At 39.7% G+C, this 19,650-nt stretch overlaps 1 protein-coding gene across 2 annotated transcripts in view; it reads left to right on the top strand.

The window, feature by feature from the left end:
* The window catches only part of camk2d2 (calcium/calmodulin-dependent protein kinase (CaM kinase) II delta 2), a 45,880-nt gene that overhangs the window by 18,349 nt on the left and 7,881 nt on the right, over positions 1-19,650 (top strand). The window contains exons 3-20 of one of the 2 annotated variants that reach the window (XM_005942599.3): positions 1,950-1,999; positions 2,869-2,881; positions 5,544-5,598; positions 6,726-6,791; positions 7,335-7,407; positions 8,977-9,079; positions 9,674-9,757; positions 9,982-10,076; positions 10,457-10,579; positions 10,779-10,862; positions 11,126-11,168; positions 13,831-13,871; positions 15,297-15,356; positions 16,756-16,800; positions 17,077-17,125; positions 17,596-17,694; positions 18,027-18,047; positions 18,425-18,500. In XM_005942599.3, coding sequence (XP_005942661.1) covers positions 1,950-1,999; positions 2,869-2,881; positions 5,544-5,598; positions 6,726-6,791; positions 7,335-7,407; positions 8,977-9,079; positions 9,674-9,757; positions 9,982-10,076; positions 10,457-10,579; positions 10,779-10,862; positions 11,126-11,168; positions 13,831-13,871; positions 15,297-15,356; positions 16,756-16,800; positions 17,077-17,125; positions 17,596-17,694; positions 18,027-18,047; positions 18,425-18,500 — 1,180 coding nt within the window. Of the gene's footprint in view, positions 1-1,949; positions 2,000-2,868; positions 2,882-5,543; positions 5,599-6,725; positions 6,792-7,334; positions 7,408-8,918; positions 9,080-9,673; positions 9,758-9,981; positions 10,077-10,456; positions 10,580-10,778; positions 10,863-11,125; positions 11,169-13,830; positions 13,872-15,296; positions 15,357-16,755; positions 16,801-17,076; positions 17,126-17,595; positions 17,695-18,026; positions 18,048-18,424; positions 18,501-19,650 lie in introns of those variants that run through there. The other variant, XM_042228746.1, reaches the window with a different exon arrangement.

The raw sequence follows: 19,650 nt of genomic DNA, 5'->3' as shown, positions 1-19,650 counted from the left end.
TTAATGAAGTTAATTGTGGCTGTTCTTGGTAGTTAATGCTTGGGCTGATGGATGAGAAAGCTTTTTTGCAACAGTAATCAGATCAATTCATTGTAGACCTTTTTGTAGTTTCATCATTTTATCTCTTCTTCTTTTGCCTTTAAATATTCTTTTTTTTGTAGTTTTGCCTGCTCATGCTATATATTTTATTCTGGATTAAACTTTGTCACTAGGGCTGACAAACATCTTTGTCACCTTTCTTTGGAGATAAGTACTTTTCTGTCATAATATGTTTTATACTGGCATTTTGCTGCATATTTGAGTGCACGCCAAGGTCAGTTTCATTTAAAGATCACTAGCTTTGTTGTTGTGCTTGCCTATTGTTTTCCTATAGGTGCGTTACACTGACACGAAACAAACAGATACCTGGACCTATAATGAGAACAAGCAGCCTAGTGTTCTTTGCTGGTCTTGCTTCTGTGCTGCACTGAGCCCACAGTTTCCATAGCACCAAGAAGAGAAGAAGAAGGAGGCAGATGAGAGTGAAAAATAGGCGTCCTATTTTATTTTGGAAAAATGTAGAACCTCCTGTTCTCTCTCTCTCTCCCTCCTGTCCTGAGGCAAAGCTGAAATGGGTCGCCTCAGCACCGGATTGTCTTACTCATTGCAATGACTCACTTATTCTGAATCAGAGTCACTGGACATTGGGTTTCTTCTGACAGAGAGATTTGAGTGTCACTTCATGTTTGCTAAGTCAGATAAAATCAGTCTGAGCCTCAACGAGGAGAGATATGTTATGCTGTCTGGGTTGCCATATTTCCTGTCTGGGATTTTTGTTGCAGTACAGTTAGATTGCAGTATCTAATACCTGCTGCTGTTCTATTCTTTGCTTCCCAAAAACCGTCTTTTTCCCCCGCATACAATTTGGTGGATTTCATGTAAAGAAGCATGTACATGTTCTCCCAGCATCAGTTAAGGGTCCACTATTAAAACAAGCTCACCAAAAGCTGATGTTGTATTTAGGTGGAACATTATAGTCACTGCCGTAGAGCATATACTTCTTTAAGGTTTCGGAATATGAGTGAAATCGTTTTATGGTATGCATAATATTACTGTGTGTGTGGAAAAAAAAGTCACAGTTTATTGTAACCTAAAGCACTTCATTACAGTGATGTAGAAATCTACAAATATCATAAAGTTTCTGATTAAATCTCACCATTGGTGTAATACAGAATTACATAGCTGTTTTTGTATTACCGATTATATATTATTTCAAAATACCCTTTGTCTGAAAAAAGGGGGTAGAAAATAAATAATTTTAACATATTCTATCCAGATTAATTGTTTAACACAAATTTTAATTAAAAACATGAAGAAAAAAACGGTATGAGATTTTCTTTTAAACATTCAAAAGGATTACTGTATAAATCTATTGTATGATACATCTGCAAAACTGCAGCACAGTGTATATTTTGGGAATACAGATTTGAGATTTCCCTCAGGGCACCAAAGAGGACCTAAAAGTACATTGCAGGAGCTTATGCTGAGCCCGACGCGAGAGGTCAATATGAATCCTCTGTGGCCGTTCACTGTGTTTGTTGTTCACTGCCGCCTGCCTGTTTGTGGCATATTACCGAGCACATATCAGGTCACATTATTTTTGTCAAGCATTTCAGTTCTGATAAGGAAAAGAGCCGGCTGACACCACGCCAGCGCGCGCGCGCACACACACACACACACACACACACACACACACACACACACACACACACACACACAGACACAGACACACACACACAGACACACACACACACTACAACCAAATACTGCAATGTGTCCTCCACTGAGTCAAAACTAAGTTGCATCCAACTTCACGTTCTATTATTTATAAAGCCAATCACAGGAGGGAATCATGAGTAGCATTAAAATAACCCATCTCTGTGTTTGTGTCTCCTCTATTTTTCTTTTAGATCATCAAAAGCTGGAGAGAGAGGCGAGGAACACACAGATTCAGAATGAAGTGAAACACACACATGAACACGTGCACTCGTTGAATACACACACACACACACACACACACACACACACACACTTGTGCAAATTAAAACAGGTCTTTTCAGGTCTCTACTGATTTCTGCTAGGGATATTCATGTTCTAGACACAGTTACGAGAGAGAAAGGAGGAGAGACCACGAAACCGTGTGTGTGTGTGTGTGTGTGTGTGTATGTGTTCTAGTACGGTATGTAATGATTATGCTGCACCTGTGTGCTCTTGCAGCTGAGTCATCAAAAAGATACACTAGCCGTACACCTGCTCTCTAAACCTTTACACCCCTCTCATTAAACCTCTGAAAGAAGTGGTCTCTCCTCCTTTGTTTTCACATTTATAGACACATGCTCTTTCTTCCCTTCACTGCTGTTGTTTCATATTTCTCTAATAATTTCTTTGTAGTTTTCTGAGATGTATTTGCTATTTGAAATTTTGAGAGCAACAATGGCGTTAGGTTTTTGATCCTGTGGCTTTGAAATCAAGACAATAATATATAATATAAGTCAAACTCTTCTAATTTCCTAATATTGAAATGCAGTGTAGTAATGCTTTACTTTCTAACAGTAACAGTTTACCTCCGGCAAAACCAGGCTCAGAGAAGGGGTGGTCGTCTGCCGTGACTGGTTGAGAAGAGTGAAGGAAGACAGGATAAAAGTATGATTCTATGCAGAGAGGTCTACTGAGGCCATAGTGAGTGAGAAAGGTGACTGAAGAAGAAATACTCAGTGCATCATAGGAAACCACCAGCAGCCTACGCCTATTGCAGCATAACCAAGGGAGTATTCAGGGTCACCTGGTCCAGCCCTAACTATATGCTTTAGCAAAAAGGAAAGTTTTAAGCCTAATCTTAAAAGTAGAGATAGTGTCTATCTCTCGAATCCAAACTGGAAGCTGGTTCCATAGAAGAGGGGCTTGAAAACTGAAGGCTCTCCCTCCCATTCTACTTTTAAATACTCTAGGAACAACAAGTAAACCTGCAGTGCGAGAATGAGCTGCTCTAATGGGGTGATATGGTACTACAAGGTCATTAAGATAAGATGGGGACTGACTGCGGCTGCAGTGATGCGGACGCTGCACCGGTCCGTCGTGGTGAAGAGGGAGCTGAGTGTAAAAGCGAAGCTCTCAATTTACCGGTCGATCTACGTCCCTACCCTCACCTATGGCCACGAGCTGTGGGTAGTGACCAAAAGAACGAGATCGCGGATACAAGCGGCAGAAATGAGCTTCCTCCGAAGGGTGGCTGGCCTCTCCGTTAGAGATAGGGTGAGAAATTTGGCCATCCAGGAGGGGCTCAGAGCAGAGCTGCTGCTCCTCCACATCGAAAGGAGCCAGCTGAGGTGGTTCGGGCATCTGACAAGGATGCCTCCTGGGTGAGCTGGCATGTCCCACCGGGAGGAGGCCCCGGGGCAGACCCACGACACGCTGGAGAGATTATATCTCTCGGCTGGCCTGGGAACGCCTTGGTGTTCCCCCGGATAAGCTGGAGGAGGTGGCTGGGGAAAGGGAGGTCTGGGCCTCTCTGCTTAGGCTGCTGCCCCCGCGACCCGGCCTCGGATAAAGCGGATGAAGATGGATGATGGATGGATGGGGACTGACTATTTAAGACCTTGTATGTGAGGAGCAGGATTGTGAATTCAATTCTGGATTTAACAGGGAGCCAATGAAGGGAAGCCAATATAGGAGAAATATGCTCTCTCTTTCTAGTCCCTGTCAGCACTCTTGCTGCAGCATTTTGGATTAACTGAAGGCTTTTCAGGAAGTTTTTAGGACATCCTGATAATAATGAATTACAGTAGTCCAGCCTAGAGGTAATAAATGTATGAACTAGTTTTTCAGGGTCGCTCTGAGACAGGATATTTCTAATTTTAGAGATATTGCGCAAATGGAAGAAAGCAGTCTTACATATTTGTTTAATATGTGCATTGAAGGACATGTCCTGGTCAAAAATGACTCCAGAGTTCCTCACAGTGTTACTGGAGGCCAAGGTAATGCCATCCAGAGTAAGTATCTGGTTACATACCATATTCCTAAGATTTTCAGGGCCGAGTAAAATAACCTCAGTTTTATCTGAATTTAAAAGCAAAAAATTGAGGACATCCAGATATGTATGTCTTTAAGACATTCCTGCAGTTTAAAATAATTGGTGTGTGTTATCTGACTTCATTGATAGATAAAGTTGTGTGTCATCTGCATAGCAGTGAAAATGTATACTATGGCTTCTGATGATACTGCCTAAGAGAAGCATGCATAATGTAAACAGAATTGGTCCTAGTACCGAACCCTGTGGAACTCCATAATTAACCTCAGTGTGTGAAGAGGACTCTCCATTTACATGAACAAATTGGAGTCTGTTAGATAGATATGATACAAACCACTGCAGCGCAGTACCTGTAGTATTTACAGCATGCTCTAATCGATCTAATAGAATATTATGGTCAACAGTATGGAACGCAGCACTGAGGTCTAGCAGGACAAGCACAGAGATGAGTCTGTCTTGGTCTTTGGTTGATTAATAGGCTGGTGTGAAAAATTGCTGCCACACCACCTCCTCGGTCTGTGCTTCAAGGATTCTGATAGTTAGTTTGACTCGGGGTGTTGATTGATTTAGGCTAAGATAAACATTCTGCTGTAGCCAGGATTTGTAAGGCAGAATAAATAAATTTGTTAATCAATTGTTAACTTGAGTTAATAAATGATCAACAGAGACTTGGAAGGGAGAGACCTAATATTTATTAATCCACATTTCACTGTTTAACTCTTTGGTGCAAATGTGGATACTGTATTGTTCTTTCTTTGTCATTCTTTTGTGTTTAAGTCATTTTTTGTTTGTTTTTAGTTTGTTTTTTCCTGTTTGGGAGTTGACACACTCTCTAAGGAGATGGTATTTTCGGGGGGGAATGGGAGGAGAGAAGCTGCAGAGAGGCATGTAACAGTGCAACTCTGCTTCCTGGTCCCAATTCTGGATAGTCACGACTTAGGGGGTTTAATAAATTTGGCCAGATTTCTAGAAATGAGAGCTGCTCCATCCAAAGTGGGATGGATGCCGTCTCTCCTACCAAGAACAGGTTTCCTGCCAGCAATTTAAGGAGAACATGTGGTCCCAACTACAGAGTCTGACATTGTTTTGGCAAAGTTGCACATGATTCAATATTAGTTCTAGTAACCTTCAATTGACGTAACTGGGTGTCATAATTGCCGTGATGTGAATTATAATTTTACTGAATTTATTTTTAGTATTGTAAAGATTTTCATAGACATATAGCTACTTCCAAAATAATTTAGGTTTTATTATGGGAAAGCGAGATTTCATCAAACGACAGCCATCACTATTGACAGCTTTACTATGAAAACTTAGAAGTCATCTATTATTAGTAACATGTTCTGAGACGTTTTAAGTGTTATATTGTAACTTTGTTGACACCGCTGCACACTGCTGGTCTGTTTCTGTTGGCTGATTTTTCTTTTCTCTGTCACACTTTTCTCTCCTTTTTTTTTTTATTTGCGCTCCTCCACAGTAAGACTCCATGACAGCATATCAGAAGAGGGTTTCCACTATCTGGTGTTTGATCTGTGAGTAACACTCATTCACACATTTTGTCAATTCTCTTCACCATACCAATTTTTATATACTATCTCTTATTAATGTTAACACCCTGTATAGAAGAAGCTCAGTTTTTACTCTGAAAGCCATGACCACTGGAGGGGAAAAAAATTCAGGGTTAAACACATTCAAACAAGATATCTGTAAATACCCAATTATATTAGAGTCCACTATGTTAAAGAATTATTATGGCAATTATTATGGCACCCTTTTGTTAGAATGCTAATAGCCAGTTACTGTAATTTGGTGAGTTACTTGCAAACATTTTTTTTCTTATTTTCGTTTGGAACGTTCCACATTCCAGTATAGCATTGTTCAGCTGTCTGTGAAGGTTCTCAGTCATCCAGGTCATCGTAGTCAAAGGAGCTTTCAAAGAAAAGCGTCTGGACTTCTTTAAGTTGCTTGAAGACGTTTCACCTCTCATCTGAGAAGCTTCTTCAGAACTGAAGCTTCTTCAGAACTGAAGAAGCTTCTCGGATTGTTCAGCTGCTTGTTAATGCAAAGGTCTGAAAGATGATTCAAGTGGCTTTCAACATGGCACAGTTATTGATCTTAGAATTTCAGAAACTGCTGAGATCTTGCCACAAAACCATCTATTGGGTTTACAGAGAATGGTCCGAAAAAGAGAAGCTATCCCTTGAGCAGCATCAGCAAGGCCCCCCGAGTATCAACTGATATAAATGCGAAACCCAGCTAAGTATCTTTGCTAAACAATTCATCCATTTATGACCACAATGTGTCCATCCTCTGATGGTTGCTTCCAACAGGATAACACACCCTGTTAAAAAATGTAATATAATCTCAAACTCGTTTCTTGAACTTGACAATTGAAGGGCGTTCACTGTCACCAGGTCCAGTAAAACACCACTGGTATTTGGTGGAATGGAATATTCACATGATGATTGTACAGCTGACAGAATTAAGGCAGCACTGATGGCAAAAAGGGGTACAGAGTCGATACTACCGAGGTGTAATAGTTGAAGTTGCCAGTGATTTTTGTAATTGAGTCCATAGAAAAAATGACAAGTCTGTTTCAGTTTTCATGACAGCCAGAATCATGAATACACTAAATAATGATCTCATTCTCTCTTCCCAGGGTGACAGGAGGAGAGTTGTTTGAAGATATAGTAGCCCGGGAGTACTACAGTGAGGCTGATGCCAGGTAACACATACACACACACACACACGCTGCTGAGCAAAGCAGCCATTATGCATCTCTGTCTGTTACCCGAGAGAACAACTGTGTGTGCCTATATGTGTGTTTGTGTGTCTCACATATGGTTGTCTCAGAGGTGTGATATAGTTACCTTGTCTCAGGGATCTCGGAGTTATTTATAAAGATGATTAATGACATAAAGCCTGCAATATTAATCATACACAACCTACCTAACACTGCCAGCTTTATGCTGAAAAGCTGCATCTCGAGGGAGAAAGAAAGGGGTGTGTGTGTATATCTATGTCTTTATGTTATGCATGTCTTTAACGTTAACTTTTTGCAGAAATAAGTTCCCATCATGAGGCTTAATATCACATAAATCTCACATAAAAAGTTTGATGACGAGAACAGTGTTATGAATTAGGTTATTCTTCTCTTCTCGGTTATTTTCCCTAGTATCCTCTTTTAAAATATATTTTTTCTTGATTTTTCCCCCCTCTCTCTCCTTTTAATTTGATCCATCTCATTCCTCCACTTTCCCACCCTCAGCCACTGCATACAGCAGATCCTGGAGAGTGTCCATCACTGCCACGTTAATGGAATCGTTCACAGGGACCTGAAGGTTTGTATGACCACAGACATTGCTGCAACCTTGTTGACCAAACAGACAGACAAAAAAAGTCCTGACTTGGTAGCAACAGAGAGAAAATTCCATTTTGTCCTTTACATATTTTTGTTTTGCTTCTTTTATGTTTTGTTTTATAAAATAAATAGGGAATTTTCATTAAATTCTCCATTATCAACCTTCTTAATTATTACATTGTTCATTCTTTCTTTTGAAGGCAATAAAAGTAATAAAAGGCAATATATTGCAAATATTTGATTCGAGCTTACCAGATTCCGACACTTCTTCTTGCCTGCTTGTCTTCTTCTATGTTAAGTTAGTATGCGTGGCTAGTACCCCCCTGCCTGCTCGTGTAGAGAATGAGGAACCTCTTCTAATACCTCTAATATGTTGAAGACAGATTGAAAGTATGTTGACGTTATCATGGCAGTAATTTTGTGAGATGTATGACTGTGTAATGTAATGCAGTGCTGGTTAAAAATAGAGGCAATCACAAGACAGACACTCAGAAATGATCCCCATTTGCATAGTTATGTAAAAAATTATGTTGAGATGTGAAAAAAATTTTTAAGGTCATGACTATTCTAGTGGTAGCCCGTATTCTCACAACTTGCCATTAGCATTTTGATGTTAAGCAAAGAGGCAGGAGAATGCTAAAAAAAAGCTGTTTTCAATGTGACTAAATGGATTGTGAGCTTGTGACTGCAAAAACACCCCAGAAAGAATAACCAAGTTTGAGATTTCCATTCTGTGACTAGGATTTCCTTTGCTGAAGCAATTTCAGGTTTTTACATGCTTCAAAATTAGGATGATTTATTCATCGTTATGTTAATCGTTATGTAGCTGTGTCTAGTTGTCAGTTACTGTCTATGTCCTGTTGAGTCATACGTCTGCCATAAAGTGACTGCTCACAGGCTGCCTGTGTTTTGAGTCTCTAAATGTTAGGAAATGCATTATTCATTAGAGCACACTGTCTAACTGGCCTTAGGTTAGCAAAGACCTTTCTGCACCTGCGCCTTTGTTAGTGCGTATGTGTTTAAATGTGTGTGCATATATGTGCATGCTGTTGGCTTTCATAAATTTATGATGGTGCTAAATTGTCTTAGTGTGCAGTGTGTGTCATTATACATATGTGGCTGAGAGTCACTTGTTTTTACACCCACGTCTCCTGTTCCACCACAGCTACCCCCTGTATCCTTCTCCCTGCAGTGTGCACTTTGTTCCTGCTCATGGATTCTAATAGTAGAGTGTTTTTTTAATTTACACATCACCTCTACTCCCTTTGAATCCATGAGGCTGGGGGAGCAAGTCCACAGCTCCAGTGTGAAACATGTCCGTGGTCACGTAGAGATCTGGTCCCGTGCACATTTTTGTTCTCTGTCATTGATGTGGCAGAAAGGGAGTTGCCTCAGACACTGATTTAAGAGCAGCTTAGTGCCACTGACCTCTAATGGCTTTGATTGGGATTGCTATGGCTAATCTGATCTTAGATCTGTGTCTGTGGGCAGCTTGTTCCCAGAGCGTGTGACCTCTCACCTCTAACCTGTTTGACTCCGCCCCCCCCAGCCTGAGAACCTTCTATTGGCCAGTAAGCTGAAGGGGGCGGCGGTCAAGTTGGCTGACTTTGGGCTGGCTATCGAGGTACAGGGGGACCAGCAGGCATGGTTTGGTGAGTATTCATCCATCCATTTTCCAACTTGAAATAGCTGATTGGTCAAGCAAGCAATCAGTAATGATAAATAATATTAAGTCAGTCATATAGATGTTTGACAATGTTAGGGAAGTTTTGGGGCAATACTAATAAAGGGGGATTTAGTGTTAATCTGTTGAGAATCTCTTTAATCTCGACAAGTAGAGGCACATACACCAATCGGTTTAAATGTCACCTAGAAACCTTTCATAGGCTTCTTTTTGTTCATGAACTGAACAGCATCCTGGCCAAAGCACAACGTGATAATAGATTTCATGTGACATATTGGAGTTATTCAGTTTTCCAAAGAACAGTCAACAAAATATTTGGCAGTAATAAAGAGTTTTCACACGAACCACCCTAAATCCACAGAGGGTACATGGCAGCCAAAGCCTTGGCTCCTTGTGAATAAAAATGTTACAACAGATGTCTCTTAGCAGAGTCTCTTATTCAAAATAAGAAAAAGTGAAATTTCAAAAATCAGCATAAGACAACACTCATTGTCTCACAGTCATTTTACGGCCTGCACAAACCTGCCTTTCCAAATATCCTCCTTTCATATTACTCCTCCAGGTTTTGCAGGCACCCCAGGCTACTTATCTCCAGAAGTTCTGAGGAAAGATCCATATGGGAAACCAGTGGACATGTGGGCCTGTGGTAAATAACATTTAAATTGTCTCACTGTAGCTGCTTGGATCTAATACTGGGTCCAAAGACATCTGTTTTTTTTTTTTTTACAAGGACTGAAACTTTAAGTTGTTCTGAGTGTTTTGTGGAGTGCTAAATAAAGAAACCTCATGTTGTTTTTTTAAATAAACAAATAGTATCCGAGTATAAAGATCTAAAATGCATGGGTTTGTGTGCATGTCACTTTGTTCTAGGTGTTATTTTGTACATCCTGCTGGTTGGCTACCCTCCCTTCTGGGATGAGGATCAACATCGCCTCTATCAACAAATCAAGGCTGGGGCCTATGATGTAAGCATATATACATCATCCAAAACTGAAAAAACTAAATGGTAAATAAAGTCAGACAAAACAAAAAGTGACATTTTATTTTAGTTAATTTGCACATAGGATCATTTCATCATCTGGCCATCTGCTCAGTTTTCCTGTAGCATCATTGGGAGCTCAGGACACAGCCACTGTGATTTTTGAATTGGCAATAGGCCTTAAAAGATTTTTCTCTCCGCTAATATAACATCTGAAACCTGAAATTGAAAATTGGATAATAATTCTGATGTTATCTCCTCTCTTCCTGGCTTGCTACAAATACAGAATCCTCAGAGCTCTGTAGTTTTGTATTTGTATATTTGCTGTATATATGACACACTTTTTTTTTTTTTTTTTTTTTATAGTTCCCATCACCGGAGTGGGACACTGTAACTCCTGAGGCCAAAGATCTAATTAACAAGATGCTAACCATCAACCCCAGTAAACGCATCACTGCTGCAGAGGCCCTAAAACACCCCTGGATCTGCGTATGTGGCAAACACACTCCCAGATGTTGGAATATTTGCACAAACACACACACACACACACAGATGCACACAGAAATTAAAAAAAAAAAGCACGAACACACACAAAAGGTGACAGTTGCACTGCCCACAAAATCGCAGCCATACATTCTTCTCACCCATTGTTTCCATTCCTTCAAATCCTCTCATCTTCTCCCTGCAGCAACGGTCCACTGTCGCTTCCATGATGCACAGGCAGGAGACTGTGGAATGCCTGAAGAAATTCAATGCCAGGAGGAAACTCAAGGTGAGACTTCTGGCAGTCCTTCATGCTTCTGTTTATATAGAACAATCCATCCAGCCATTTTTTTCCTCTCCTTTTCTGTTTTCCTTGCTCAAGACTTCTCACTATAACTTAAAATGATTGCTTGTTCTGTAAAGCCTTCGAGTTGTCCTTTTGCTATGCTGCTCTTTCTTGCTACAACCTTTTAATCAATCTTTCTTTCTTTCTCTTCCTTCCTTTCGCCCATCATCATTTCCTTCTTCTTTCCTTCTTTTCTGTCAATGCAGGGAGCAATATTGACCACTTTGCTAGTCACAAGAAACTTCTCAGGTATGTCTTTCTCAGCATGGTGTCCAAAAACCTGGTTTTCCCAAACATATTATGTTAAAAATTACAAGCATTTGTCCTAAAAAACAAAAAAAAGAAGAATGAAAAAACAAAACTGGAAGCTAAAAAGGTGTTACAGCTGTTAAAGAGATCTTTAAAAAAGTGGGAATTTATGAACTTATCCATCAGTGTAATACCTGCAGTAGAGGATGCGGACATGAGTACTGGCAAATTAAAACTATTATGGATGAGATTAACAAATCACTGAGGTGATATAAAGCTATTATACTGCTTTTTTTAATAAGCTAGTAAAGTTTGATTAAAAACAGTAATGAGCAGAACCTGCCTCAACTTTAAAACTTTAAGGGTTTAAAGGGTTAGATTCAATTTCCTCGGAGGGCGCTCTCTGCACCGGGGCTGTGATTGACCGTGGCTGCTGGGTCTCTGGGGTCCTCTCAGCCTGGCTGGGGGGCTCCTTTGCCTCCCTCCTGCTGTGTGCCCAGCCTGGAGGCTGCGGTCTGTGACCGGCTCCCGGTGCAGACGGCTCCCTGTTATAGTGTTTCCTCACTTGGCTCATGCGAGTCCAGCCCAATTTTTACTCTTTTTACTCTTTAAGTGTGCGTGTGTGTGTATGTGTGTGTGGGTGGGGGGATATATGTGTATTGAGAGTGTGGGGAGTGAGTTGGAGGGTGGGGTGGGCTGCTTTTAAATATGTAAAGCACTTTGTGCTACATTTTCTTTGTATGAAAAGTGCTTTATAAATAAAGATTGATTGATTGATTGATTGAATCTAAGGCATTAAAACACCAAATTCACACATTAGTATATATTAACCAGTGAAGACAGTGGTAGACCAACGAATCAAGAGGTAGATACATAGAGTATAAATGGTTGTAACCAGCCTTGTCTACAGCAGGATATTGGTGATGGTATCGGAAGTACTAGGGGAATAAACTATGAATGTTGTAGGTAGTACACTGACTATGGATAACTATTTCAAGCCCACTTAAACTAACCTGAACTATTAAACCTTAATAACTGATAATAATTTGGTTAAGTACTCTCTGAAAAGTGAATCTTCTGCTGCTTACACCATAAAAAGGTAAAATATGGAGAAACTCTAAGTTTTAAAATGAAATAAAATTGAATTTTAGAAGACTTTAAAAAAAGAAACTAGGCATAAGAATGCCATTGCTAAACACGAGTCATTTAGATTTTTCAAGCTGTTTTTCTACCATTCTCTCTCTATTTTGACGCCAAACTTTTTTTTAAATATACATTTCTTTTGACCTATCTCATATTCTTCATGCTCTTATTAGACTACTTTTGCTTTTCATTCTACAGTGAAATGCATTTGTTCATTTGTGTCTCTTTTTATTTATCAGTTTCTTCCTTTTTCAATTTTCTTTCCTTTTTTGTTTGAATTGTGGTAACCATTTGAGGTAAGGATTTTTGGAATGACAGTGAAATGTATGAGGTTGAGCCCAACCAATAAGCATTGGCATTTAGGTCTTATTTTTCATTTAGAGTCATGTTTCCAAAAATGTTGGGACACTGTGTAAAATGCAAATAACATTTTTTTTTATATATATAACTGACAGTAGTGTAAAGATGTATAAAATGTTAAAGGTGAAAAATGTTGTGTTTTAGAGAAACGCATCCAGATCACATTGTTTTCAGGAAAGTTCTTGCTTATTTCAGAAAGACAGCATCTATTACAACACATTCCACTTGCTTAGCTGAGCTGCCTGCACTCCTGACATGTTATCCACTGAAAACCTCTGGCATATAATCACATAAGAATTCAACACAAGAAGCCAGAAACTGATGAGAAGCTGAACTCATACATTAAGCAACAAATAGGAAAACATGTCACCTTCAAAGCTACATAACGTCTCACTCCTCCTCAGTTCCCAACTGACATCAAATTCCAAATAAGCATATGCTTGTAATAAATGAAAAGCAATTTAAAAAAAATTGTCAAATTGCCTTGGTACTATTTTCAGTTACATGTATAGTCTAAATGATTTGCTGATAATTTAATTCTGGTTGTATTTTCTGTTTATACTGTGCCCCTACATTTTTGGAAATAGTGTGGAATAGCCAATCGCACATGCATGAAAGTATGACATTTGGCATTTTAAAGTGTACTACAGAATCTCATCCTTGCATAAGTGCTAATTTACAATCTCAGAGAAATTTAGAGAAAGATGCAGCATGGATTGTTGTAATGCAGTTTAGTGTTAAGTTTCTATGTAACATCGGAAAATAAAGTTAAGGAATAGTGGTGGGAGCATATGTGTAGGTGCAAATATACAAGTGCATGGGTATGTGGGCAAATGTCGACTTAGGAATGTTGTGTGTGAGCCTGTTGGAGATAGTTGGTTAGATTAACCTTTTCATCACCTGCTATATATACACCCAATTAACCACCCACCCTTCAGCCCTGACATGTGAGTAAGTATGTAGTAGGATAACAGCCTTGCAGAAGTTATGTTATTTGGAGCTTCAGTTGGATTGCATTATGGATCTTGCAGTTGGATCTTGCACCTGGAGTTTGGAGATAAGCACAAATTGATATGCTTGCTGCATGTTTGTGTAGCCTCTGGCACAGGACTCTCTTGAACCTCATACTGAAATGTTGTCTCTGTCTTTCCTTCTACAGCAGCTAAGACTTTGCTCAACAAGAAGCCAGATGGCGTTAAGGTGAGCTGCTTTGCGCAATGAAGAAAATGCTTTGTTTCTTGCATTATTTTTGTTGGAATGTTTAGTGTCTGAGAAGGCATATTGATTATTATTACTACTGTTATTATGCATTTTGCACTTAACAACATTATCATTCAGGGACAGTCACTCAAAGATGTGGGAAATGGGTATTATTTTCTTAGCTTTCCTAGTTTTCTTAGCTTGTTCGTAGCTTATGTTTCTGGTCTCATCATCCTCTTTTTAAATTATTGATCTTTTTAGTTTTTGCATTTATTGAATTTACCTAAACTCATGTTTTCCATAGTCATTTATAGTGTTTCTTTAGAGTAACATGTTGCTCTAGCATACGCGATTTATCAGTGTGCTTGGTATCAGAGCACATTAGGTCAAAGGTCAATAACAGTCTCCCTTGTTGTATCATGTGATCTAAGGCCATATGTCTTGGACACAAAAAGCACAAAAAGGAGCACAGCTGTCAACTGATCACCACCTAGGAGTGAGCCAGATCAGATGGTGAGGAAGGTTCTCAGACAGACCTGGAAAACCCAAACGACTAGTGTGGGTGAACTGGGAACATCTGGTTGAAAGCCCCTGTGTGTAGTGCGTTTAAATCTGGAAGGATTCCTCTTGCTTCCCAGAGAGTCTGGAGACACAGAGTCCGAATGAGCCTTGTTAAAGATTGGAGGCGGAGTGTAAGACAGCGGGGTGGTTTCCATTTTCAAAATGAGGGACCGGAAATTGTTCTCCAGTTATTGGGGTATCACACTGCCCAGTCTCCTGGAGAAAGTCTATAACAGGGTGCTGAACAGGAGGCTCCGGCTGATTGCTGATTCCATTCTTCACCTTTGCAAAACTTTCAAGAAGGATCATGGGAGTTTGACCATCTTGCGTACATGGGATATTTTGGAATGTATATGTACATTTTGGAAACTTTGAAAAGGTTTACAACCAGGCCATCTGGTATATGTATGAACAAAGGATGCGCTGTCCCCGCATTCTTCACATAAAGTCAAGAATGTTCTCAGCTTTTGTTGGGCTCTAGGGTTGCCCCCTGGCTCCAGTTCTGTTTTTGATTTTCACGAATAGGATTTCAAGGCACACAATCACAAGCATTTGCTCTGGGAATCTCTAAATCTGTTTGCTCTGTTGGCTTCATCAGAGTGTGACCTTTAGGACACATTAGAGTTTGTTGGGGTTTTTTTCCAGCTGCCTCTGATGTCTCACATGTCATTATGTTAAATCCTTTTTTTTTTATCATCTCCATAATTTAGTTTTGCATGGTAACATATAATAGGAACTGAAATTAGAGTTTTCAAACAGAAGAGTTGGGATGATCACTTTGGTCTGTAGCCGATGTGAGAGAGTGTGTGTGTCTGAGAAGTGTGTATGTGTCATGTCCCTCCCCTCTACACTGCCCCCCTGCAGGTCAACAACAAAGCCAACACAGTGACCAGTCCTAAAGACACTGGCCCTGCCCCTGCACTGGTATACACACACATTCTCATCTACACTCACAGCTTCTTTCACAAAACTTCTATATGTACCTGCCTCACATCCCACTGTGGAGGAGGTTCAGGTTCACCCTTTCCACATTGTAAGATCACATTCTTTTTGATCTCAACCTTTGATAAGAAGATTTCAACTTTTAAAAAAGACATGTAAGGATATTGTAGTAACGTGGGGTGAAATACATGTCTAGCACCAATAATAGACTATCCCTGAATGAAATAGTGCATATAGACCTTTGTAACTGTGCAGCATGTCCCAGCTCCAGATTTTTTCATCAAGCTATCTATGAAAGATATTTATAATTCAGATTGATGTATTTATGAATTCATTCATCTGAATTAGCAGTGCATGCATGGGATATATACCGCTTGGCCAGTTTGGATTTGCTGAATTTATGCACCGTTAATGTTGGGTTAAAGCAAGTTAAGTCTTTATATACACACGCACACACGTTTGGATTAGGCTCTAATGAACATGAAGTTCTGTGGTTAGGGTAACCTCTACCTCAACCCCCCCACTTCTTGTGTTCTTGTATTTCTTAAGAAACTCTTCCTCTTTTCTTGCTCTTTTCATTTGTACCATGCATGAAGTCCTTTCATGTCATTGTACTGTACATCTGTTAGATTTGCAATTAAAAGTAAAATTGCTGACAGTAATCCACATGTGCATTTTGTAGGATTTGTTACTGGCATAGTTGGTCTGTGCATGACTGTAAGGATTGTGAGGATAGTTGTTCTTTGGGCATGGTGTCTGCTGTCTACGTCAGGCCACATGACTGCCACTATGCATGATGTCAAAGACTTTCTGTCCTCCCATTTGCTGTCAAGTTGATTACGCATGAACACGTGCACATGACATCTGTCTATCCTCTCTTTCTCACTCCATCATCACACACACACGCCCACCCCCAACACACAAACACACATACACACTCACACAAGGCCGCTGATGTTATAATCTTATGTAATCTGGGTGAGTGATTAGAAAGACTGAGCTGGTCACCAGGATCAATTCTACAAAAACCCAGACATCTGATTACCAAGTGAGGGCACTGGCTAGGGCTGCTGAGAGAAAATCAGATGCAAAAAAGACCACACAATACAGAAAGAGTGGAAAGAATGAGAAATACAATAAACAAGAAATTGACGCACACATTTGAATTTGGTCTCAGATACATTGTGATGAATAGATTTACAGATAGACAAAGTTAAAGATTATAATGAGTAATTGATGTAAGTGGTCGGCCATCTTCTTGACCGTCAGTTTTAGAAAATACACAAAATACATTTTCTTCAGAGGTATCTGCCCAATCATAACTTTTCTTGCATTGTTGAAGTATTTGCTCCCACAAGTGCCTATTATATGTTTTTCTTAGGAACCACAGACAACTGTGATACACAACCCTGTGGATGGAAACAAGGTATAACATAAACAAAGTTCACTTTCACTGATGGCTACATTTAATATTAAGTCTGTTTGCTCCTGTACTATAGACTTTCTTAGTAAGAGCTAACAGGAATGTTTTCCAATTTACCAACAAGAATAAAGCAAATTTGCTCATAAATCAGAGTTTATGAGACCATTTAGCTTTTAAAACTCTCCATTTAAGACTTAATTGTATTACAAATGCATGTTGCACGATATCATTAAAGAAGCATGTATTATGTGTCCATAATCTTTTTGTCATTTTTGTCAGGAGTCAATTGAGAGTGCCAACACCACCATTGAAGATGAAGATGTGAAAGGTAGTAAAAACTGTATGGTTTACAGACTTGCAGATCTCTGCTACACTGGTAATGTTAGTCAGTCCTCATGATTTCCAGTCAGACTGGTCACTCCCATCTGTGTTTTTCTACATCCTGCTTTGTTACGCAGTTAACAGCAGGTTAACTACTCCTGCTCCCATTTAGCTTTTAACTCTTGAAAAATGGAAATTGTTCTGTTCTTTCGTTGTCTTCTCCTCCAACTGCATCCATGTACTCCTAGGTTAATACAAAAATGGGAACACATGCTGCTTTTGTGCCCACCATTTTATGTTTTTATTATTAAATGTTTCCACTCAGCATTTTTTTTTTACTCTCCTTTTATGTGTTTTTGTTGAGAAAATCTTTTTTTCGCTATGTCTCTCACCATACATGATTATCTTTGTTACGTCTTCCACCCTTTATACACACTGGACACCCAATCATTCAATCATTCAATCATCCCATCTCAGCCCTTCGTCTGGGCAGCTTAGTGAGTGGTATCTTGAGTTCTAAGAGCCGTTCCTCACAGATGTCTGACTCAAGACAGACTCCCAACTCCTCAATTCAGAGTAAGTCCTCCACAATGGGGAAGATGCCCTATTTTGCTTACCCAGTCATCCCTGTGAGGTAGTGTTCCTTATATGTAAAGTGTCTCAAATGCCATGCTCATGATGTTCAGATCATATCCTTTTCTTAGACCACTGGGTGTTTGCAGTAGTCTGTGATTTAAGAAAGTTACTCCTCAGTGACTATCCCATCTTCAATAAAATGAAACCTCTGTTTATGACCCTATTTGCTCCTTTCGTCTGAAGGTGAAGGACTTCTTACAGTTTTTAAAAAAATATATTATTTAACATGTCTGTTGTTTCACAAATTGAGTAATTTTTTCAATATCCCCCAGCCTGCACCAATAACAATAAAGGTAACTGTCAATATTACTTAGTTTAAATCGCTTTTACAGCAAATACTTGCATCTGACATTGGTTTGTCTTGATTCATTTGAGCTTTGTTGGGTGAAATATATTGTCATCCTGCATTTTTCCTGCCTGATATCACTATTAGTCATGGGAGGCTTTCTTCCAGCTTTTTTTTTTTTGGACTCAGACATGAATGATCAAAATGTGAAATCCTTTCTTGAGCGCCTTCCATTTCTAATAACCTTAAAATCCTGCAAATCCGTAGAGTAGAACTCATCTGAAGCTGATTTGTAGCTGCACTCTGAACATTTGCCTGAAATATAGTAACAACACATTTATTATGCCAGTTTAGCTGATGATTTTCTGTGATCTTGTGTTTTAGCTCGAAAACAAGAAATCATCAAAGTTACTGAGCAGTTAATTGAATCTATCAACAATGGAGACTTTGAGGCCTACGCGTAAGTTCCCTTCTGTTCACGTTTTCCCAGTAACATAACTATAATGTGTATATAATGTGGCCTAATAAACACAGACTCTCTTCCCGCATTTAAGTCACAGCTCAAAACACATCTGTTCAAACTGGCTTATTCGCTTTAGTGCTGATTTTATCTGTTTTCAAGTTCTGCTTTGCAATTTTAACTTCTTGTATGTATTCTACGACTATTGCTTCTTTTATTAATTCTGTTCTTTTGTAAGGCGACCTTGGGTTTTTGAAAAGCGCCCTCAAACAATATATATATATATATATTTATTAGGGGTGCAACCATACACAAAATTCACGGTTCGGTTCGATACTTTGGTGTCACGGTTCGATACAAAGAAAATGTTCATGCCTTTTTAATTTGTCATTTATTAAATTTTCACGGCACATTCCGCACCACATCTCTGTGCGTTCATCATTTGTTTGAAGCCAGCTCACCTCCTGCAACTACTTTTCCAAGAATACATGCTTCTTTTGTGGTTTGTGGTCACTTCTTCACCCTGACCTGTCTTATTTGGCTCAGCAGAACTAAAATATTGTGGCGAGCTCAGACAAGGAGGAGACGGAGGTGTCGTTTGGTCTTGCTTCCCGTGAGCTAGCCAGGGAGCACAGCCGTTTATTGACATCTGCAGAAGAACACTGCCGCTAGCTAACTGCTCAGCGCGGCAACAGCACAGCAGCAACAACAACAACAACAACACACAGGGCGCCCTCTGACCCCGGAAGGACACACCGTCGCAGCGAGAGGGCGTCACCCGTCACTATGGCAACATAAACAAAACATAACTGTACAAACAGAACCCCGAACAGCCCTGACCCGCTACAATATATATCCTGCTCCTTTTACACACGCACTAACATAACGCTCAGCGATTCTCTGCGCGATCAACCTCTCAGATTTCACTTGTCATGTTTGCATAGTAAGCTAACGATTGATAAGACGATGTCAGAGAAATTGGTGCGCAAATTATCATCACTCACCAATCAGTGCTGTCACTCTCTATACACAGTTTGCGCGATTGCAAAGTGAAAGCAAAAAACAAGCGCAAATTCAAACGCGATTTCAATATGTCACATATTGACAGTGGCTCACCGATGCCAATGACATAATTACCCAGCTACATTTC

This window comes from Haplochromis burtoni, unplaced genomic scaffold (genome assembly GCF_018398535.1).
Source record: "Haplochromis burtoni strain Fernald_Lab_line unplaced genomic scaffold, NCSU_Asbu1 Contig_345, whole genome shotgun sequence".
In the NCBI taxonomy this organism is placed as follows: domain Eukaryota; kingdom Metazoa; phylum Chordata; class Actinopteri; order Cichliformes; family Cichlidae; genus Haplochromis; species Haplochromis burtoni.
Note: the sequence above shows the minus strand (reverse complement) of the source record. Positions and strands in the feature narration are given on the sequence as shown.